We start from the raw sequence: 24,442 nt of genomic DNA, 5'->3' as shown, positions 1-24,442 counted from the left end.
CAGCATCTTCTTCCTGTCGGTTAAATTTCGTGTCTTTAGCACGTCATCTTTGTGGTGTAACAATTTTAATGGCCAGTAGTGTAGGATTGGAAAATAATAGCCAACCAGCAGGAGAATTAAAAGCTTGCTAACCCTTTACCATGGTTTCGACAATGATAAATTTGTGTTCTTCAGAGGGTAAATGGACTTGTTGAATAAATTATTACAAAATAATGAATGAAAGTAAAATGAATCGCAAGCCATCTGCAGTTGTTTATATCTTTGAGATACCGTTTTCGCTGCTTTAAAGCAGCATTCTCGAGTGGACTACATAAAAAGGTAAAGATCCCATGTAATACATATGTTCTAAATACTATAAGAATCTTTTTAAAAAAATTTAAGAAATTTTAAATATTTCAAGAATTTTAAGAAAAATCTTTTTAATATTTTTATGGATCCTTTGTAAAGTATTTATACATATAGAAAAAAATCTAAATTAAGACGTACTTATTACGGTGTCGGATTAGCACACCAAGGCGCCCCCGACGTTCGTAGTCAAAAATCAAAATCCTGAAGAGGGGAAGTCGTCAAGATAAATGAAACAGGACATCGGGGCAAATAGTACGGTGACAGACTCCCGGAGACAAACCATATATAAGTGCAATGGGTGAAAACGAAAGACATGAGTAAGGAAAGATCATGAACCTTCTGGCAGATTAAAACTGTGTGCCGGTCCGAGACTCGAACTCGGGAACGTGCCAAAGGTCCTGAGCTCGATTCTCGGTCCTGCACACAGTTTTAGTCTGCCAGGAAATTTCATATCAGCGCACACTCCGCTGCAGAGTCAAAATTCCATTCTGGACACATCCCCCAGGCTATGGCAAAGCCATGTCTCCGCATTATCCTTTCTTCCAGGTTTGCTAGTTCTGCAAGGTTCACAGGAGAGCTTCTGTGAAGTCTGGAAGGTAGCAGACGAGGTACTGGCAGAACTGAGGCTGTGAGGACGGATCCAGGATCGTGCTTGGGTTGCTCAGATGGTAGAGCACTTTCCTTGGAAAGACAAAGGTCCCGAGTTCGAGGCCCTGTCCAGCACACAGTTTTAATGTGCCAGGAAGTTTTATATCTGCGCACATTTCGCTGTAGAGTGAAAATTTCGATCATTAAGGAAAGTCATTAAGGAAAAAAAAGGGCCTCCAGCGAGATAAATAACAAACACCTTGCTCCCGACGCTTGACATTTGTTCATAATGACGTGAGGGTGAGTGATGGGGAGAGCGTGTGATAAGGAGTCGAGGGAGGGGGAGTTGGTTATTTGATTCGCTGGAGGCCCCAATTATGATTTGTCCTTATTTACGTCTTTCGTTTTCGCTCACTGTACTTATATATGGTTTTTTCCTCGTAGTGTGTCACCACACTATTCTCCCAGACGTCCTGTTTTATTTATTTTGAAGACTTTCCCTCTTCAGGGGCTTTATTTTTGACTGTGACTGCTGGGGGGCGTCTTGGTGCGCTCCTGTGACGCTGTTGTAAGTACTTTTTAATTTTAATCTTTTCTTCCTGTTCAAATACTTTACGTATGACCTATAAAATATTTTTAAAAATTTTCTTAAAATTATCAAAAAATTAAAAGATTCTTATAGTATTTTGATCATATGTGTTACACGGTATCTTTTCCTTCTTATGTAGATTACCTGAGGATGCTGTTTTCATGCAGCGAAACCGGCAGTGACAATAAAGATATCACCAGTTACAGCTGGCTTGTGATTGACTTTACTTCCATTCATTATGATGTTTAACGTCTGTGGCTGCCCGCGTTACAAAGTTCTGTATTACAGAATAGTTAGAAATGCGAACCAGAAAAGGAATTAAAATCGATAAACAGTACATTTCAATTTTCCCAATGGTATAGAACTTTATCGTAAAACCTTGTAAAATAAAACACACGTGTCATTGGATTCAGCTGACGTTTAGTGTGGCACATAAATGGCTAGTGACATCAGCCAACAGACTAAGATGTGCAGGCACCGGCAATAGTAAAACTATGATAGGACGCAGTCCCTCTGCGAACGAGTGTGCGCATAACCACACTGAGGAGGCAATGCCTGATTCAGTAAATGAAATTGTTAATAGTTAAAAGCAGAATAAGACTAATAAAATAAGAAAAAGGAGGCAGAGACGGAGGAGGCGTTAAAGTCATATGACAAGTAAAGAGCAAGTCGGCTCAGGTTAACAGGGATAATTATTTGCATATGTGTGCATATAGCAGCGTGAGAAAAACTTGTAAATAATTTATTTTAAAAGTTTTACGACAAAGCCCTACAATATTGGACTACCACCATCAGTCATGCATCCAATTGCTGATAGTTGTGGTGTCATGTGCATTCTACTAGACAAGAGTCTCTCGGCTCCAATGTCCGTTTTTGTTTATATATGATTCTACGAGTGAGTAAGTTCTTCTAAAAAAATTGTAATTTATTGTTTATCAGTATTGGTTTCTTTTCTGGTTGCCACTTTTAACTATTTTGTAATAACTTGCTCAATAGGTCCATTTCACGTCTGAAGAAGACAAATTTATATTTGTCAAAATCATGGTAAAACTTTTAATCTATAATCATTTTTCAATTATATCAAGTTTCTACTTCCCTATTACTTTCTTTACTGTATGATTAAATGATGATGGCGTCCTCTTGGGTAAAATATTCCGGAGGTAAAATAGTGCCCCATTCGGATCTACGGGCGGGGACTACTCAAGAGGACGTCGTTATCAGGAGAAAGAAAACTGGCGTTCTACGGATCGGAGCGTGGAATGTCATATCCCTTAATCGGGCAGGTAGGTTAGAAAATTTAAAAAGGGAAATGGGTAGGTTAAAGTTATATATAGTGGGAATTAGTGAAGTTCGGTGGCAGGAGGAACAAGACTTTTGGTCAGGTGAATACAGGGTTATAAATACAAAATCAAATAGGGGTAATGCAGGAGTAGGTTTAATAATGAATAAAAAAATAGGAGTGCGGGTAAGCTACTACAAACAGCATAGTGAACGCATTATTGTGGCCAAGATAGACACAAAGCCCATGCCTACTACAGTAGTCCAAATTTATATGCCAACTAGCTCTGCAGATGATGAAGAAATTGATGAAATGTATGATGAGATAAAAGAAATTATTCAGGTAGTGAAGGGAGACGAAAATTTAATAGTCATGGGTGACTGGAATTCGAGAGTAGGAAAAGGGAGAGAAGGAAACATAGTAGGTGAATATGGATTGGGGGGAAGAAGTGAAAGAGGAAGCCGTCTGGTAGAATTTTGCACAGAGCATAACTTAATCATAGCTAACACTTGGTTCAAGAATCATAAAAGAAGGTTGTATACATGGAAGAATCCTGGAGATACTAGAAGGTATCAGATAGATTATATAATGGTAAGACAGAGATTTAGGAGCCAGGTTTTAAACTGTAAGACATTTGCAGGGGCAGATGTGGACCACAATCTATTGGTTATGAGCTGTACATTAAACTAAAGAAACTACAAAAAGGTGCTAATTTAAGGGGATGGGACCTAGATAAACTGACTAAACCAGAGGTTGTACAGAGTTTCAGGGAGAGCATAAGGGAACAATTGACAGGAATGGGGGAAAGAAATACAGTAGAGCAAGAATGGGTAGCTCTGAGAGATGAAGTAGTGAAGGCAGCAGAGGATCATGTAGGTAAAAAGACGAGGGCTCGTAAAAATCCTTGGATAACAGAAGAAATATTGAATTTAATTGATGAAAGGAGAAAATATAAAAATGCAGTAAATGAAGCAGGCAAAAAGGAATACAAACGTCTCAAAAATGAGATCGACAGGAAGTGCAAAATGGCTAAGCAGGGACAGCTAGAGGACAAATGTAAGGATGTAGAGGCTTATCTCACTAGGGGTAAGATAGATACTGCCTACAGGAAAATTAAAAAGACCTTTGGAGAGAAGAGAACCACTTGTATGAATATCAAGAGCTCATATGGAAACCCAGTTCTAAGCAAAGAAGGGAAGGCAGAAAGGTGGAAGGAGTATATAGAGGGTTTATACAAGGGCGATGTACTTGAGGACAATATTATGGAAATGGAAGAAGATGTAGATGAAGACGAAATGGGAGATAAGATACTGCGTGAAGAGTTTGACAGAGCACTGAAAGACCCAAGTCGAAACAAGCCCCCGGGAGTAGACAACATTCCATTAGAACTACTGACGGCCTTGGGAGAGCCACCATCTGGTGAGCAAGATCTATGAGACAGGCGAAATACCCTCAAGACGTCAAGAAGAATATAATAATTCCAATCCCAAAGAAAGCAGGTGTTGACAGATGTGAAAATTACCGAACTATCAGTTTAATAAGCCACGACTGCAAAATACTAACACGAATTCTTTACAGACGAATGGATAAACTGGTAGAAGCGGACCTCGGGGAAGGTCAGTTTGGATTCCGTAGAAATGTTGGAACACGTGAGGCAATACTAACCTTACGACTTATCTTAGAAGAAAGATTAAGAAAAGGCAAACCTACGTTTCTAGCATTTGTAGACTTAGAGAAAGCTTTTGACAATGTTACTGGAATACTCTCTTTCAAATCCTGAAGGTGGCAGGGGTAAAATACAGGGAGCGGAAGGCTATTTACAATTTGTACAGAAAGCAGATGGCAGTTATAAGAGTCGAGGGACATGAAAGGGAAGCAGTGGTTGGGGAGGGAGTGAGACAGGGTTGTAGCCTCTCCCCGATGTTATTCGATCTGTATATTGAGCAAGCAGTAAAGGAAACAAAAGAAAAATTCGGAGTAGGTATTAAAATTTATGGAGAAGAAATAAAAACTTTGAGGTTCGCCGATGACATTGTAATTCTGTCAGAGACAGCAAAGGACTTGGAAGAGCAGTTGAACGGAATGGACAGTGTCTTGAAAGGAGAATATAAGATGAACATCAACAAAAGCAAAACGAGGCTAATGGAATGTAGTCGAAGTAAGGCGGGTGATGCTGAGGGAATTAGAATAGGAAATGAGACACTTAAACTAGTAAAGGAGTTTTGCTATTTAGGGAGTAAAATAACTGATGATGGCCGAAGTAGAGAGGATGTAAAATGTAGACTGGCAATGGCAAGGAATGCGTTTCTGAAGAAGAGAAATTTGTTAACATCGAGTACAGACTTAAGTGTCAGGAAGTCGTTTCTAAAGTATTTGTATGGAGTGTAGCCATGTATGGAAGTGAAACATGGACGATAAATAGTTTGGACAAGAAGAGAATAGAAGCTTTCGAAATGTGGTGCGACAGAAGAGTGCTGAAGATTAGATGGGTAGATCACATAAATAACGAGGAGGTATTGAATAGAATTGGGGAGAAGAGGAGTTTCGTAGAGGGAGACCAAGAGATGAATACACTAAGCAGATTCAGAAGAATGTAGGTTGCAGTAAGTACTGGGAGATGAGGAAGCTTGCACAGGATAGAGTAGCATGGAGAGGTGCATCAAACCAGTCTCAGGACTGAAGACCACAACAACAACATTACTTTCTTTTCAGAAAATTCACAGTTGATGATTATACAATAAATTTTTTTCTTCCGCTAGATTGCGTATATTTCCTATGTTATATGTATGTCCGGGTGGAGCTCAAGCAAAATAACGTGCCACCGACACAGAAACGCATTCTCGTCTCAAACGTTGGGCGAGTAGATTCCGTTGTTCCGAAGAGCCTTGGTCGCCTGACTGAGATTCATTGGAAGAATCCTATGGAAATGCAATCAGAAAACAAAGGAAGTAGGTTACAATTCACTTGTTCGCCCGCTACTTGAATACTGTTAACCGGTGTGGGATCCATGCCAGATGGGGTTGGTAGAGGAGACAGAGAAGATCCAACGGAGAGCAGCGCGCTTCGTTACAGGGTCATTTAGTAATCGCGAAAGCGTTACGGAGATGATAGAAATACTCCATTGGAAGACTCTGCAAGAGAGACGCTCAGTAGCTCGGTACGGACGTTTTTTTAAGTTTCGAAAACATACCTTCACCGAGGAGTCAAGCAGTATATTGCTTCCTCCTACGTATATCTCGCGAAGAGACCACGAGGATAAAATCAGAGAGATTAGAGCCCACACAGAGGCATACCGACAATCTTTCTTTCCACGAACAATACGAGACTGGAATAGAAGGGAGAACCGATAGAGGTACTGAAAGTACCCTCCGCCACACACCGTAAGGTGGCTTGCGGAGTATGGATATAGATGTAGATAAATGTTCTTTATTTAACCATGCCAGTATCGTAAAAAACGACATTGTCCGTAAAGCTACATTTTTTACCCCTCTTATTTTATGACATTTCCTTTTGGCAGTGTTTGGTCAGTCTTGTTTTGGAAGATCCTTTGTTTGTGTGACTTGCTGTTTCGGTACTATAGTGAGAAAGTCAGAAACTATTGACCTCGAACGTCTAATGTGAAATTTCATGATGATGATACAAAGTTTCAGAGATGTATCAATTTGAAGTGAGAGACCCTAGTCCGGAAACGAACGAGTCGAAAGGCACTGCTGAAGTTCCGCCTTAGACTCTCCCAGCGTTCATACTAAGGGCCCCAACTTCCGAACCCTGATCACGACGTACAGAATGCCCTCTGAATACTACCCAGTATCCTCAGACATTTTCCCCTGTTGATGGACTAGTAGCGGCGTATGTTAGTTGATGTCAAAGATACCAGAATTTATCCGTGGTGTCGTTTGAACATTGTCGCAGGCAGCGAGACTTCTTGCCAGGAGATCGTGTTCACTCTCGAGAGGTGTCTCGTACAAAATAATTCTCACGTGGCTCACAATAAGAAATGACCTTGCGTGAGATCAGGCGGACGTGCCTGCCACGAAGCATGACCTTCTCTGCCTAACAGCTTTTCAGAGAATGCCTGATCCAAGTGCCGTCAGACTTCAATCCAAAGTGAGATGGGGCTTCATCATGTTGCCACTATATCCGTTGATGAATAACATATGGAATATGTTCAAGAAACCTATGTAATAGGCCTCTGACAAACACTGTCTACACTGGTGCATTTAAGTAGGCAGGAAGAAGAGACAGGTCTAGTATGTAATCATTGACCACGCCTGCCCAGACGTTGACTGACAATCTGTGCTGATAGCTCTTCACAGCTGTAGCTTGTGGATCCTCATCGACCCAAATATGAGTATTCCGACTATTTACCATCCTGTCTCTAGTGAAACAGGCTTCGTACACTAGAAAGGGGATCTACTGTCAGGTTCTGCAAGCAACATTGGCGGAATACTACACGAAGTCCGATGTCAACAGGAGTGAAAGCTTGCACTTTATGTGTATGGTGGGGTTGTAGTAAATCGAAAATTCTTTGTGATATCATGTATCATGCAAATAACCAAGGAGATCGCCCCAAGTTGGGCGCCAGGAAAGTAGTGAATTGGGAATTCTTTGAGCTCTTGCCGAAATTGACATTCAGATTACTAATTATTTTGCCCCATGTTGTAAGCTAATAATCAAGTGACATCAGTAACTACACTACTGGCCGTTAAAATTGCTACACCACGAATATGACGTGCTATAGACGCGGAATTTAACCAACAGGAAGAAGAAGTTGTGATACGCAAATGATTAGCGTTTCAGAGCATTCACACAAGGCTGGCGCCGGTGGCGGCACCTACATCGTGCTGACATGAGGAAAGTTTCCAACCGATTTCTCATACAGAAACAGCAGTTGACCGGTGTCACTACTCTTGATGAATTGTGTTATCGTGTTGAAGCTACATGGGCAGCTTTACCTGTACACGTCAACCAAGCTCTGCTTGACTCAATGGCGTATCAAGGCCGTTATTACAGCCAGAGGTGGTTGTTCTGGGTACTGATTTCTCAGGATCTATGCACCCAAATTGCGTGAAAATGCAGTCACATGCCAGTTCTAGTATAATATATTTGTCCAATGAATACCCGTTTATCATCTGCATTTCTTCTTGGTGCAGCAATTTTAATGGCCAGTAGTGTATTTTGCAGGATGGCGCCGGTCGCCCGCAGCACCTGTTGTCGCCGTCTTCGTCGAGCTGGCGCACGGCGATGGGCGGGTCGCGGGGCTCGCGCTCCTGCAGCACGCCGCGCAGGCGCACCAGCGACTCGTCGTTCTGGAAGAGCACCGTGTAGGAGCGCCACTTCAGCTCGTGCAGCACGTCCACCAGCGCCTGCGCAACACGCAGCTCCGTGTCAGCGTGAACGTCGTGAGGTAACACAACATATACACTCTGCGAACCCTTTTTAAGTGCATAGCAACGAGTATTTTACATTGCACCACTTACTTAATGACTGCTTCAGTTCCATTCAAGTACGGAGCGCGGCAAGATTGATTGCCTAAACGCCTCTTTGCACGCTGCAATTAATCTTGTCTTCGAAATTCCGATGGAAGCAATACTTAGGAGGTTCCACTGCGTTCCTATAAAGTGTCTGCAATTTCAGATTTTTCACCATCTCAGTGACGCTCTTCAAAGTGTCGAACAAACCTATGACCACCCGTGCTGCCATTGTATACGCTTAGTATTACCTGTTAGTCCGATATGATACAAACTTGAGAAATATTCTAGGGTGAGATACACTTAACTATGGGCATATATCGGTGATACCATTTTACAGAAATGTGGAACACGTTTTGTGACCGCGTATCTAATTTCCTAACCAGGGGAAAGACTAGACACAGCGAACCAATTCGGCCAATTTGGCATATCACTTGTGTACAACTGAAAATGAAGGACTCTATGATATCTTGGCTCGCCCTCCACCCCGTACCCCCATGTTGAGAAAACCACCCCCCCAAAGTTCATTACCCACAATCGTCAGAAGCGATAGATAATTGACAACTGACAATTTTTCATCATCTTATATGGGGTCGACAAAGGTATATTTTCCTATATATTGAGTTAAGAAACTTTTACGACTGCCCCTTATGTTCCCGTAAGGTAAGCACGCTTCAAAAATGGTTCAAATGGCTCTGGGCGCTATGGGACTTAACATTGGATGTCATCAGTCCCCTAGAACTTAGAACCACATAAACCTAACTAACCTAAGGGTAGCACACACATCCATCCCCGAAGCAGGATTCGAACCTGCGACCGTAGCAGTCGCGCGGTTCCGGACTGAAACGCCTAGAACAGCTCGGCCACCGCGGCCAAGCACCGCACCCTTCAGGATAAGCGGTGCTGGCGTAGGGACCAAGGCATCTGGCAGCGGAGCCGAGAAAACGTTTTAGTTTCCCAGACGCATTCAGCATTACACAAGCGTCAATCGTAATAGTTTGTTTTCTCGGTTCCTAGGAAAATATTCGTTCATGCACCCCATATACGATGATGAAAAATGCTCGGATTTCAATTATCTATCGATTACGCCAATTTTGAGTCGATTGAGCGTCATGAAATTTAGGGGTCGTTTTCTGAAAAACGGAATGGTGTTGAGCCAAAACTTCAGCACCATACATGACGTTTTAATTTATGACTTCTTTACTGCCGCCTCTATTCGCAACACAGTTAGTAGACAGTATCGACATGTATCAATGAATGTAGCAGCAAAATTATATCATTCTACGTCACATAGTTCGGGAGATACGACATCTTAGACATTCTCTGCTTGCAATGGAAAGCGGTAAAACATCAGTATCAGGCATGACAGTTTTAATTTATTAGTTCTTTACTACTACCTCTATTCGCAACAAACTTTGCAGACACATCTACATATACCGATGAATGTATCTGCAAAATTATATTATTGTACGACATAGGAGATTTGACGTCATAAGCATTGAAATGCGTGAACAACTATCTTTTTCTTAAAATGGAGCGCCAGTTACCCAGACTATATCAACCAATGCTTCATAACGAGAACACTTAGCAACTTCCAACAAAATTAAGAAATATTTTTAACCCTTTTGCAACTTTTTTTTGCTTATACGCTTAAGATAAAACGTTTAACACGTTAACTAATTTGCAAATAGTAATCAGACTTTTCAGGCTGTTTTATACAAGTGAGGTTTACTAGTTATTTCCTAACTTGAGAACGAAAATATAAAAATTAATGTGGTTCGAGCAGAGGAGGATCTTGCGAAATTCAGCTCGATCTGATCGTCCGTGAGACCCAGAACGCTGTAGAAAACTGCTCCCAGATTGATTCCGTGATTCTAGATTGATGGAAGGCATTCGATACAGTTCTGCGCTGTCGCTTAGTGGATAAAACACGAACTTACCGTCTATCGGACTAGATTTGTTATTGGTTTCAGGATTTATTTCCAGGTATAACGTTTTAACGTGATGAAATCTACTAATTTTGAGATAATTGTTGGTGTAACCAAGGGAGAGTTACAGAGCCGTTATTACTTACAATTAATTCAATAACCTTCTGGATAATGTCGGGACTTTCTGGAGGCTTTGAACAACTAAAATGGAAATTAGGGAAAACAAGCGCTTTCGATAGCTAGTGACACGAATAAGTACAAGCGTGGGTTTGGGGAACTCTTGTTTGTGCAGCTATGGCAGGAAGACCGTAGTAGGCACATCGGAATGTTCATAGTTTGCAAAGGAGTTCGCGAGGCAGATACACGACACCGCTCGCAGTGGCTAGAAGGCAGGGCAGCTCAGGGCACCGGCGTGCTGTGAAGAACCCATACGTTGCACTTACTGCAGCGCCTAGTGACCTGTGTGTAGGGGCCGAAGTGACCTGACGAAAGCCGACGCTGTAATTACCAAAAAACACTCCATTTGTCTTCTCCAGAGAAACTACGTCAGAGGTGCAAGGAAAAGACGCATAAATAAGAGAGCCCGGAGGCTCAAAGCGAGCACTCCTGTCGCCATTTTGTATGCGTCTAGAACCGGAGAGAATGGCGATTGTTTAAGTTGCAGCCCAACCACGAAGACCTCTTGGTGATGGATATCGGCCGCCAATCGGCCCGCTGAAGCTACCTCCAACATCCGCTGCACGGGAGCGTCATTACTGTGGCGCGCCGCGTCGCACCTTGGAGCTACAACAGCACGAGGAGCGAGAGGGCTGCCACCTTCTTTTCCTTTGGTGGCTTCGTCCGGTGGACTGCAAGCTGCCGTCTGCAGAAGCGGGGTCGGGGCGCGAACTAGCGGCCTCCCGGATGCAGAGCTGTCTGCGGGAACTGAACTGAGCTGCCCTGGGCTGATGGCCGGAGCTGCTGAGGCTCACTACAACGACGGCGGTCTGTCGCTACCCTTCGGCGCTCTACATGGGGTCCACGAATCGCGCCTGAGGGAGCAGTCAGCGGTGTACCGGGCAGCTAACGCATGCGGCGACCACTTGCCTTGGCGCGAGCAGGAGCGCTATGTCCGCAAGGCTGGGCAGCCGGACACCAGAGCTGCAGATTCCGGCATTTGGCGTTGTCGCTGACCCAGGCTGCGTGGCTCCGTCGCTGTGTGTCTTCGATGTAATAAAGTCAGTGACACACTTGCCTGTGTTTTTCTGCACGCTTCGGCGTTAGCCATCCTTCGAGTGCTCTCCCTAGCACTGAACTACAAACTCAAATCTAATGAGGCATCCTGCATGTTCTTGCAGCAGCCTTAATGTTACATAACTGCATATACAAAATTTTGATATTTTTATAATTATGTAATTAGTTAATAAAATGTTGTACCAATATATAATCCATAACCCAGAATTTGAACATTATCAAATAATCAGTTTCTTCAACAAACGTTTTTACAAGGCTTTACAATCTCGTAAATTTAAATATATTGAATTACTTTTGAATGCATTATGGGAACAGCAGTGATCAATGTCTTGTAAATAATTACTATTAAAAACAGTCTTGATCACAATTTATTTTATAAGGTGACCGGTTTCGACCACTGCTGTGGTCATCTTCAGACCATTGAGTGGAAACCCCTTTCTGTTGGAGAATCACAACTCCAACAGAAAGGGGTTTCCACTCAATGGTCTGAAGATGACCACAGCAGTGGTCGAAACCGGTCGCCTTATAAAATAAATTGTGATCAAGACTGTTTTTAATAGTAATTATTTAAATATATTGAGGTAATATTGATAGTGTGCATATTTTGGTATAAAAAAGTTAATGCAGAAGTATTCTATAAAGTTCTATAATTTTCGAATGTTTGAAGGAAAAATAATTTTGGCTAAGGTTTCATTTAGAGAATGATTCTGATGTGCCACGATTCAAAAGAATGATCTCACTGAAAATGGTACAGCGATGACAGAGCGGACAGTTCAAAGGGTAAAGACTACTTAAAGTTAGATATCCAAAATTGCACCAATTACATTTATGATGATACAGAATAAAAATTAAATTACATGTTCCTGTAACAAGTGTAACGCCGCAATAGCATTTGATTGCAGTAAGCTACCTTGCAGTACGGGCTCGTAGCTTTGGAGTCGGTGGCGGTGACAGCCGCTTGTATCTCGGCGTGATCCACTCGCACCTTTCGCTAGCACGACCGTGGGAAGCGCTTACTTGTGTCATTTCCAGGGACAGAATATTCAAACCCTTAAGAATCTAAATAAACTATTCTAAATCTTATTCAGTTTCGAAAAAACTTTATACTTAGCCTTATGTTATAAAAAAAGCTGCAGGCCGGTGTGGTCGAGCGGTTCTAAGCGCTCCAGTCTGGAACCGCGCTACCGCTACGGCCGCAGGTTCGAATCCTGCCTCGGGCATGGATGTGTGTGATGTCCTTAGGTTAGTTAGGTTTAAGTAGTTCTAAGTTCTAGGGGACTGATGACCTCAGATGTTAAGTCCCATAGTACTCAGAGCCATTTTTATAAAAAAAGCTGGTTGCAAAATCTCATCTTTCTGGCTGGGACACTTTCAAAGTTAGAGAAAATTACCAAAAATACAAAAAACCGATGTTAGTAAGATTAAAGTCAGTTCAGATGCATAACAGTTTGTCCTTTGCTATCAGGTGGAATCATTACTGAAGTTCACAAAATGTTAGGTCAGTATATTTGAATTTTTATACTTAAATAACGTTCACTATTTTTCGTTTTCTTAATAGAGAATTCAGTAAGAATTAATATTCATTTAATAACTATTTGTTTTGTTGTGTAAATAAATGAGAGTAAATGAGAGTGCGTATGCAGGACATACGTAAAGATTCAATATTATCTCCTCTTAAACATTATGTAACTTAATCATGGGAAAGTATGCAACAAGCTGTTGCAACGAAAGCTGTAATTCCCCTTACATGCTGATGAAGTGTGTCCAAGTGTGCTTGTTTTTGTAAGAAGGCAGTCAAAATAGTTATTTGCAGAGTAATGTGTTTCTAAAGTTATTTCAATATTAGTTTTCGTTTGGTTTGGTTTGGTGGAACACTTTATTAATATTTGCAGCATAGCATGATGTAAATGCATCTGCGAATGTTGATTGGTGTAAAACAGTTTAGGCGCGAATATAATCTTGAAAGACTGATCTGATAGGCTGTTCGTTTGGTCAACCAATCAGAGTGAAGTCTTTCCCGCGCTCTAGCAAGTAGTATACGCGCTGTGAGCAACGGCATTGAGGCAGTCGTAGTCTCGTTGTCGGACGCGCAGGCCATGTTGAACGTGTCCGAAGAAGTTATATGTAAAATGAAGAAGGTACTGTTGTTTCACGTTCGGTTTATATCGCCATGAAAGCAGATGCATTTACGGACAGATTGTGAAAATCTGAGCTTTGTGAAGGAATTAGTTGGAGAGATAAACGCGTGTGAACTCTCTGCCTTTGCGAAGAATTCCGCGTGGCATATTTCGTAATTGTTTACGGAATAGTTGGCGAGCAACGTCTTTTAAAGAAATCCACTGAAAAGGACCGAATGTAAAATTCATGTTGTAGCTGAGTATAAACTGTGAAAATTGCGTAACAATTCTGGTTGAACTTCGGTACATTTCTGGCTGTCTTGCATGTGTACCGCATGGTATGACCTGTGAGATGAGGACAGTGATATTAGCTGTTAATTTTAAATGTGGGCTGATGGTACCTATTTGATTTGGCACCTAAAGCAAATAAAGAACTATTTGCCGAATTTTGACATTTTTCTTAGAAATGAAACAATCGCCCTCAACCCTAAAATTTTTATATTTACATGACATTTAGCTACACAATTAAAACAGACTGTGATAACGTAAGTACTGGCGATGTTTTTCTTCAACGCTGTGTGGCGAGAGGCCGGTTTTAGGGCGCAGATGCAGGTGCACTGGCAGTTTAGTTGGGGTCGTTCTGTTACGAGGTCTGCACCGGATCGCACCGAAGCTATATATACAGTCCCGCCGCTCATTGTCATTTTGTCAATTGTGTATGTGCCGCAGTCGAACTCTGTGCCAGACTCGCAGTGGACTACGTAATGGAGTTAGTAGGAAGTGCAAAACTCAGCCTTGGAAGGTTGTTTGTCGAGAAACATTAATGTCGCACTTGATTCGAATTGATTAAAATTCAACTTTAGTGTGATTTGCAAGTTGTTAATTGCTTCATCATTTTCGGTCTGGCAGGTCTTTGTGCGCCGCCCATATTCTGAATCCGTGTGGTGAGTGGAGCATTAAGACTTTTCACTTTTAGGAGAGCTAATCTGTGTGTTGAATTACCTGTACATTGTGTTGCAGAAGAGGAATTTTTAAATCGTGGAGATTTGAGAAGATTTAGATTCTGAACTGTGTAGGTTCTCTGGAGAGTATTAAAATTTATGTGGTCTGTTTGCAAGCTGTGTGTGTGTGTGTGTGTGTGAAACCACAGATTTTTGAATGAAAGTACTTAACACAAACAGTAAACATTAAATTTTTGTAGTTACATCCTCAGTCCCTCAAAGTAATTAGTAGAAGTTTATTTTTCAGCCACGGTGAGATAAAATGTGGCAAATTGCGAGTAACTCGGTTCAGGCTATTTTCACGTTGCTCATGTCAACATTTTACAGGGCCTTGTGGTTTGGATGAACACCATGCTAAGAGCGAATATAGAATGACAACACGAAACAATTTGTAGGAAAACAAAATGCCACGCTGAAATTCATTCGGATAGTTAGAAGTAAATAATGGCTTAAAAAGCACCCACTCGACCAACTGCTGAGTATTATTGAACGAATATTTCTTGAACGCGACTGCCAACAGCTGTTAGGTATTTTATGAAATTCATGACAGGCAGCTGTGTATATGCCCTTTATTATCACTACCGGTTTTAGTTAATGACCATCATCGCAGCATTAAAGTTTATGTATTATGTACTTATCATGCCGTGTGCTATCAGTATGGCAGTGTTATTAATACAAATCCATCAGAAGTGCTGCACATCAAAAGAACAAACAGGCATCTGTACTCAAGACGTGGTATTTTCTGTAAAGGACATTTATAATTTTCATGTATCTGTATTAATAACATTCCCATATAAATATGACAAAGCAAAAATATACACTGTATGATCTATAATAGTGTGATGATGCTTGTTATCCGAAAGTGATAGTGATGATAAAGCATGTATAGATAGCTATGTGCCATGAATGCCAAAAAATACACTGAGGTGACAAAAGTCATATGGTACTAATAATATCTCGTCGTACCACCTTTCGCCCTGCGTAGTGCATCCACTCAGCAAGTCGATGTAAGTCCCCTGGAAAAATATTGAGCCATGCTGCCGCTATAGCCGTTGATAATTGCGAAAGTGTTGTCGATGCAGGACTTTGTACACGAAATGACCTCTCAATTATGTCCCATAAATATTCGATGGGATTCATGTCAGGAGATCTGAGTGGCCAAATCATTAGCTCGAATTGTCCAGAATGTTCTTCAAGCGGGTGACATGGCCCATTGTCATGCATGAAAATTACATCGTTGTCTGGCAGCAGGTGGTTCAAAAAATGGATCAAATGGCTCTAAGCACTATGGGACTTAACATCTGCGGTCATCAGTCCCCTAGACTTAGAACTAAATTGTTGTTGTTGTGGTCTTCAGTCATGAGACTGGTTTGATGCAGCTCTCCATGCTACTCTATCCTGTGCAAGCTGCTCCATGTTCCAGTACGTACCGCAGCCTACATCCTTCTGAATCTGCTTAGTGTATTCATCTCTTGGTCTACAATTTTTACCTTCCACGCTGTCCTCCAATACTGAACTGGTGATCCCTTGATGCGCCAGAACATGTCCTACCAACCGATCCCTTCTTCTAGTCAGGTTGTGCCACAAACTCCTCTTCTCCCCAATTCTATTCAATACGTCCTCATTAGTTATGTGATATACCCATCTAATCTTCAGCATTCTTCTGTAGCACCACATTTCGAAAGCTTCTATTCTCTTCTTGTCTAAACTATTTTTCGTCCATGTTTCACTTCCATACATGGCTACACCCCATACAAATACTTTCAGAAACGACTTTCTGACACTTAAATCAATACTGGATCTTAACAAATTTCTCTTCTTCAGAAACGCTTTCCTTGCCATTGCCAGTCTACATTTTATATCCTCTCTACTTCGACCGTCATCAGTTATTTTGCTCCCCAAATAGCAAAACTCATTTACTACTTTAAGTGTCTCATTTTCTAATCCAATTCCCTCAGCACCACCCGACTTAATTCGACTACATTCCATTATCCTCGTTTTGCTTTTGTTGATGTTCATCCTATACCCTCCTTTCAAGATACTGTCCATCCCGTTCAACTGCTCTTCCAAGTCCTTTGCTGTCTCTGACAGAATTACAATATTATCGGCGAACATTAAAAGTTTTAATTTCTTCTCCATGGATTTTAATACCTACTCCGAATTTTTCTTTTGTTTCCTTTACTGCTTGATCAGTATACAGATTGAACTACGTAAACCTAACTAACCTACGGACATCACACACATCCATGCCCAAGGCAGGATTCGAACCTGCGACTGTAGCAGCAGGGCGGTTCCGGACCAGCAGGTGGTATCCAAGTAGCCGAACACGACTATTCCTAGTCAATGATCGGTTCAGCTGGACCAGAGGACTCCATTCCATATGAACACAGCCCATCACCATTATGGAGCTACCACCAGCTTGCACAGTGTCTTGTTGACAACATAGGTAAACGGCTTCGTGGGGTCTGGATCATTCTCGAATCCTACTATCAGCTCTTATCAACTAAATTGGGATATCTGACCACGCCACAGTCTTCCAGTCATCTAGTGTCCAAGTGATATGGTCACGAACCCAGCACAGGCGCTGCAGGCGATGTCGTACTGTTATCAAAGGCACTCGCGTCGATCTTCTGTTGCCTTAGTCCATTAACCCCAAATTTCGCCTCACTGCGCTATCGGATACGTTCGTTGTAGGTCTCACATTGGTTTCTGCCGTTATTTCACCCAGTGTTACTTGTGTGTTAGCGCTGATAACTCTCTGCAAACGCCGCTGCTTTCGGTTGTTAAGTGAAGGCCGTCGGGCACTGTGTTCTCCCTGGTGAGAGGCAATAGAAGAAATTTGATATGCTCAGCAGCTATTGACACTGTGAATCTCGGAATATTGAATTCCCTTAAGATTTCCAAAATGAATGTCCTAAGGGTCTAGCTCCAACTACCGTTTTGCGTTCAGATCTGTTTATTCCCGTCGTGCGGCTATAATTGCGTCGGGAACCTTTTCACATGAATCACCTGAGTACACATGGCTGCTCTGCCAGTAGACTGCCGTTTTGCACCTTGTGTATGCCTTACTGCCGGCATCTGTGAGCCGACCTTTGGGCCGAGCGGTTCTAGTCACTTCAGTCCGGAACCGCGCGGCTGAAAATGTTTCGCAAGAATCAATAAGTAATGTACAAAAAGATTCACGTAGATTGCCTTATTAGTTTTTCTCAGAAGAAAATCGTAAGAATCGCTTATTTCATAGGCTGACTGAGGAGAATGGACCCTTAAATGCATCAGTGGGGTGCGACAGTTCCGTATGACAACATGAATATGAAATACGCCACTAGCTGGTTTGATGTTCCCTGCAGCAAAATACCAAAGTCTAAATTCTGTAATTTGTTTGAAACTACTTATCGGATTTATGAGAGTGAATCACTTTGCAATTTGTCTTTTTTATGTCCACCACATTAGCAGCAGAAGTTACTGTGATTCTCTGTATGTCCATGTTTTCACAGATGGTTGTGGAACCTCGGCTGTTCAGTACAGAATGAAGAATCAAAACGCCTCTCAGTCGTTTAAATTTTAAAATTGTTATTTTGTTGGGCTACCAGTTTCGGCGATACATTACGCCGTCTTCATGCCACTCGACTGGCTTACTTGTAGGGAACTTCTACATCTACATCTACATCTATACTCCGAAAGCCACCTGACAGTGTGTGGCGGAGGGTACTTTGAATATCTCTATTGGTTGTCCCTTCTGTTCCAGTCTCGTATTGTTCGTGGAAAAATTTCCAGCTTTCCACCTGTGATCCAGTCGAAATAGGGGGCAATATCCGTAGATTTTTGAGACAGTGATCACTCTGAACATCACCTGCCGATGGCTGGTCCTTATCTGGACTGGAGCAAAGGTGAGAATCTCCCTGAAAGTCTGTTAAGGGACCTGAGGACGGCGTAATTATCGGCGAAACGGTAGCCAATAAAATAACAATTTGGAACTTTAGACGGCTGAAAGGTGTTCGATTTGACATTCTGTACTGTGATTCTGTCGAAGAAAGACTTTGATGCTGATACGTCTAATTAATGACTAATTAATATTTGTATGGCAATGGACTATACGTCGATTAGAGTGTGATTTTTTTCACTCCGGCTATATGATAATAGTATTAGGATGCCTTGAAGGCGCCAATATAGTGCAGAGAGGTGGTGGCTGACCTGTGAGATGAAGTCAGCGTGGGGATGCAGGTTGAACTGGTAGGAGGCGATGGGCGGCGGGTAGGGGTCCCAGTTGACGATGATCTGCGGGATCTCCAGCCGGTCGCACATGGAGCGCACCACGTCCGTGGAGGCGCTCTGCCGGGGACCCACCACGCCCGCCACGCCCTCCTCCACCAGGCTGCAGGCTGTGCGGGGTACAGTAGTCAGCGAGGCGATCACCACTCATTACACATCACAGTGTCTCGTACTGCGGCGGAAAGTCACGGCCTACTTCAGTAAAAATGTGTTGTTACGAAACAGTTAATAGATTACAATTTAAGAAAACTTGTTATGTATACAGGGTGGTCCATTGATCGTGACCGGGCCAAATATCTCACGAAATAAGCATCAAACGAAAAAAACTACAAAGAAAGAAACTTGTCTAGCTTGAAGGGGGAAACCGGATGGCGCTATGGTTGGCCCTCTAGATGGCGGTGCCATAGGTCAAACGGATACAAACTGCGTTTATTTTAATAGGAACCCCAATTTTTTATTACCTGTTCGTGTACTACGTAAGGAAATATGAATGCTTTAGTTGGACCACTTTGTGATAGATGGCGCTGTAATAGTCACAAACATATAGTTCACAATTTTAGACGCACAGTAGGTTTTTTAAATTCAAATACAGAACGTAGGTACATTTGAACATTTTATTTCGGTTCTTCCAATGTGACACGCGTACCTTTGTGAACTTATCATTTCTGAGAACGCATGCTGTTACAGCGTGATTACCTGTAAATACCACATTAATACAATAAATGCTCAAAATGATGTCCGTCAACCTCAATGCAGTTGGCAATACATGTAACGACATTCCTCTCAACAGCGAGTAGTCCGCCTTCCGTAATGTTCGAACATGCATTGACAATGCGCTGACGCATGTTGTCAGGCGTTGTCGGTGGATCACGATAGCAAATATCCTTCAACTTTCCCCACAGAAAGAAATCCGGGGACGTCAGATCCGGTGAACGTGCGCGCCATGGTATGGTGCTTCGGCGACCAATACACCTGTCATGAAATATGCTATTCAATACCGCTTCAACCGCACGCGAGCTATCTGCCGGACATCCATCATGTTGGAAGTACATAGCCATTCTCTCATGCAGTGAAACATCTTGTAGCAACATCGGTAGAACAATACGTAGGAAATCAGCATACACTGCACCATTTAGATTGCCATCGATAAAATAGCGGCCAATTATCTTTCCTCCCATAATGCCGTGCCTTACATTAACCCGCCAAGGTCGCTGATGTTCCACTTGTCGCAGCCATCGTGGATTTTCCGTTGTCCAGTAGTGCATATTATGCCGGTTTACGTTACCGCTGTTGGTGAATAACGCTTCGTCGCTAAATAGAACGCGTGCAAAAAATCTGTCATCGTCCCGTAGTTTCTCTTGTTCGAAATCGTTCAAATGGCTCTGAGCACTATGGGACTTAACATCTGAGGTCATCAGTCCCCTAGAACTTAGAACTACTTAAACCTAACTAACCTAAGGACATCACACACATCCCTGCCCGAGGCAGGATTCGAGCCTGCGATCGTGCCAGTCGCGCGGTTCCCGGCCGTAGCGCCTAGAACCGCTCGGCCACCCCAGCCAGCAATTCCTCTGCGTCCAGTGGCAGAAATGTACATGACGTTCAAAGTTGTCGCCATGCAGTTCCTGGTACGGGTGCAATCGATGTTGATGTAGCATTCTCAACACCGACGCTTTTGAGATTCCCGATTCTGGCGCAATTTGTCTGGTACCGATGTGCGGATTAGTCGCGACAGCAGCTAAAACACCTACTTCGGCATCATCATTTGTTGCAGATCGTGGATGAAGTTTCACTTGTGGCTGAACAGTTCCTGTTTCCTTAAATAACGCTACTATCCTGTGAACGGCCCGGACACTTGGGCGATGTCGTCCAGGATACCGAGCAGCATACATAGCACACGCCCATTGGGCATTTTGATCACAATAGCCATACATCAACACGATATCGACCGTTTCCGCAATTGGTAAACGGTCCATTTTATCACGGGTAATGTATCACGAAGCAAATACCGTCCGCACTGGCGGAATGTTACGTGATACCACGTACTTATACGTTTGTGGCTATTACAGCGCCATCTATCACAAAGCGAAAAAGTGATCCAACTAAAACATTCATATTTCTTGACGTACTACACAAATATGTAATAAAAATGGGAGTTCCTATTAAGAAAAACGCAGTTGATATCCGTTTGACCTATGGCAGTGCCATTTAGCGGGCCAACCATAGCGCCATCTGGTTTCCCACTTGAAGCTAGACGAGTGTCGTTCTTTGTAGTTTTTTCGTTTGACCCTTATTTCCTGAGATATTTGGCCCGGTCACTATCAATGGACCACCCTGTATTCGGAATTCTTTTTAACGTGATGAGAAAAATAAAAAAGACATAAAAATGAAAAAAATGTTATGTTATTCTGATCTTCAGTTCTAAGATTGTTTGATGCAGCGTACTACGATACTCAATCTTGGACCACTCTTTTCATCTGTGATTACTACTAACAACCCAAATTCATCTGAACCTGCTCGCTATATTCAAGTCTCCCTATATAATTTTTATCTTCCTGCCACCACACCCATAGTTTCTTCTGTGAAGAAAATGATGACCATTCGTTGATGACTGAGAACGTGTAAAGTCAACCGATCTCCTCCTTTAGTCAGATTTTTCCATAAGTGACATTCTTTTCACAATTCTGTTCATTACTTCCACATTATTTATTCGAACTACCTATCTAATCTTCATCATTCTTCTACAGCACCATTGCTCAATAGGTTCCACTTTCGTACAAGGCTTCACTCGAGACAAATACATTCAGTAATTTTCTTACAGTTGCCAGTCTACATTTTATATTCTCCCTGCTTCGTCCGTCATCAGTTATTTTGTTGCCCAAATAGCAAAACTTATCTACTCTCTTTGGTGTCTCAATTCGTAATCTACTCTGCCTGAAAAACTAAACAAAAATAAAAAAGTTCCAGAAAGACAGGAGGAGACGAGATTAAACTTCTTGAATTTAGGGGCATGCGAGTTTATTTCAGTGATTACAAAATTGGCAGATTTACAAAGAACATTACAGTGTGAGCCCACCGATCAGTATGAAGTTGCACCTCCGTCTGGCATGGACGCATGTACTGACTCGGTTGGGAAGGGTGTCGTAAAGCTGTTGTGCGGTCTCGTGAGGCAAGCTGACACATAACTGTTGTAATGGGTCCTTGATGTCCTGGTTACCGGTTCTGGGTCAAAGCGCACATCCGAGCTGCTTCCACACATGTCATATTGAGGACTGATTTGAGGATCTTGCTGACCAAGAGAGTGCCTCAACATCATGCGGACAGTTCGTACACACACTTGTCATGTGTAGACGAGAATTGTCCTGCTGAAAAATGGCACGACGACACTCACTTGAGAGGGAGCACATGAGGACGCAAGATTTCTGTGAAGTATCGTTGTGCCGTCAGATTTACCTCGATCACTACCAGCCGTGAGCTGAAGTTATACCCAATGTCTCCCCACGCCATGGGTTCAGCAGTAACACTGCTGTACCTATCCAAAACGTTGGAAAAATGGGACCTCTTACCACGTCTTTCCATACTCGACTCGATATCATCCAGGGTAGTGCAAACCGTGATTTATCGCTGAACACAGTGCGACTCCATTTATCAGCAGTCCATACTTCCCGGACAAGGCACGACTGCAAATGCGTTGTGAACAACCTAAGAATGGGATGGTAATTCCCTAGTCCGGCTGCTACTACCAGTGGCCCACGATGATACAGTATGTTCCAGAAAGTCTATACGTGCTCTACGCTGTCAGACGCTGATGTCAAAGGTATTATGATGTGTTCGGTGTACAATTCGACGTTCCTCCATTGTGGTTGTCAGACGTGGGCGACGGTAGTGGAGCAACAAGGACGTCCCAACAAAGTAGGCCACCCCAGACAAGGACGTAGCCCCAAATCCAAGATAGCGACCGTGACGCAAGTATGTGACGTCAGCTGATGACGCGATTGACGTCATTCACGATGGCGGTAAGATAGGTCAATTGCGCTGCCTCTACTAACCTAAGAAAGTGCCACGCCCCCTGGCGGCAAGTTTGAATTTTGGAGGGAAGATAGCTCAATTGGGCTACCTCTACTAAGCTAAGAAAATTGCGGGAAAGAAAGGGCTACCACCACTAACCTCTTCCTAGGAACTGGACATAAGTCTTTATTTAGACAATTACAAGCAGTACCACCATCAATTCTGTTAGCCACCCTCTAGGAAAATTTATTAGCATAGTTGGTATGGTGTCGCCCCACTAGAGGCTGCTCATTTAATTCGAATATAATTTCTATAAATTTGTATATATTTCTTTAACTTTCTTTAAACCTCTATAAATTTGATTAAATTTATTGTCTACCTACAGCATTAGTGTTGTGTTACCACCACAAGAGGTTGAGATATCAGTTTCCCAGTCTCTTAATATCTTTATAACATGCACTCATTCAGCTCTGGACATAAGTCTTTATTTAAACAATTACAAACATTACAGCCATAAAGTGTGTTCGCCATTTCGAATTTTTTGCTGTAATAGCTTACATTCAATTCGAATATAATTTTTATAAATTTCTTTAAATTGGTTTAAATTTCTTTACATGTCTGTAAATTTGTTTAAATTTATTATCTACCGACAGCATTAGTTTCGTGTCACCACCACAAGAGGCTGAGATATCGATAGCCGTTCACTGAGAGGCTAAACCAGTGTTCAAAACTTATTCCAATGCCACCCCTTCTCATAAAACTAAAACTGAGTATTTATTACGTACATTCGTTTAATAAATTATTGTTAGTTGTTTCTCATGGAGCTGCCAGCATTATTCGAGCTGTAGTGTATCATTCCCCTTTGACCAGATAGCTGCGGCGTGCTAGAACGCCACCTCTACACAAGCATCTACTTTCAGTGGTTTGCAGTTCACTTCCTACAACCTTTATGTTAGGCGTCAAACTTACCTGTTTAATGCAACAGCCAATTATGTAAATTAGCACTTCAGCTTGGAGCCGGAATCCAAAGACACTACAAGTTGCAAACTTTCTTTATGTAAACTAGGTTTATGGTTAAGGAAACAGTTTGTGGGGATCAAATACATGAGATACAGAAACAATTTTCAGTTATAGAAAAGTGCATTAAGAATACGAAATAAAAGAAGAGCGGCCAAAGAAGAGCGGCGCGTTTCGTCACTGGGTTATTTGGTAACCGTGATAGCGTTACTGAGATGTTTAGCAAACTCAAGTGGCAGACTCTGCCAGAGAGGCGCCCTACATCGCGGTGTAGCTTGCTGTCCAGGTTTCGACCACACCGGTCGCCGGTTCTTAAGGTATGCATTTTAGAGTCCTTGTTAACTAGTCTTTTTTTTCGACTCTGGATATTGACAATTGCTCCTGGGACAACCTGACACACGAATTAAAATTTTTGAAAGCTTAATTTATATAAAGTAATCACTGTAATTCCACAAACTGAGCTGTATGTTGAGATGAAACAAGAACCATGTAGAATTTATATACAACAAGAAGAAAATTACCTAGAATACGAGTTTCTGTCAGAGAATCTAATTACAAAATAAGTTACTTATAAAATTTTTTTAAAAATATTTT

The 24,442-nt window shown here is 42.2% G+C and overlaps 1 protein-coding gene across 1 annotated transcript in view; it reads right to left on the bottom strand.

Annotated features, from left to right (window-relative positions):
- Positions 1-24,442, bottom strand: part of LOC124776227 (glutamate receptor ionotropic, kainate 2-like) — a 276,490-nt gene that overhangs the window by 154,413 nt on the left and 97,635 nt on the right. Inside the window, exons 4-5 of the mRNA XM_047251084.1 lie at positions 18,746-18,933; positions 8,013-8,170 (exon numbers count right to left, since the gene is read on the bottom strand). Of these exons, the coding sequence (XP_047107040.1) occupies positions 8,013-8,170; positions 18,746-18,933 (346 nt within the window). The remainder of the gene's footprint in view (positions 1-8,012; positions 8,171-18,745; positions 18,934-24,442) is intronic.

The sequence above is a fragment of the Schistocerca piceifrons genome, chromosome 2 (genome assembly GCF_021461385.2).
Source record: "Schistocerca piceifrons isolate TAMUIC-IGC-003096 chromosome 2, iqSchPice1.1, whole genome shotgun sequence".
Classification (NCBI taxonomy): domain Eukaryota; kingdom Metazoa; phylum Arthropoda; class Insecta; order Orthoptera; family Acrididae; genus Schistocerca; species Schistocerca piceifrons.
The sequence above is the reverse complement of the archived record's forward strand: the minus strand, read 5'-3'. Positions and strand labels throughout refer to the sequence as shown.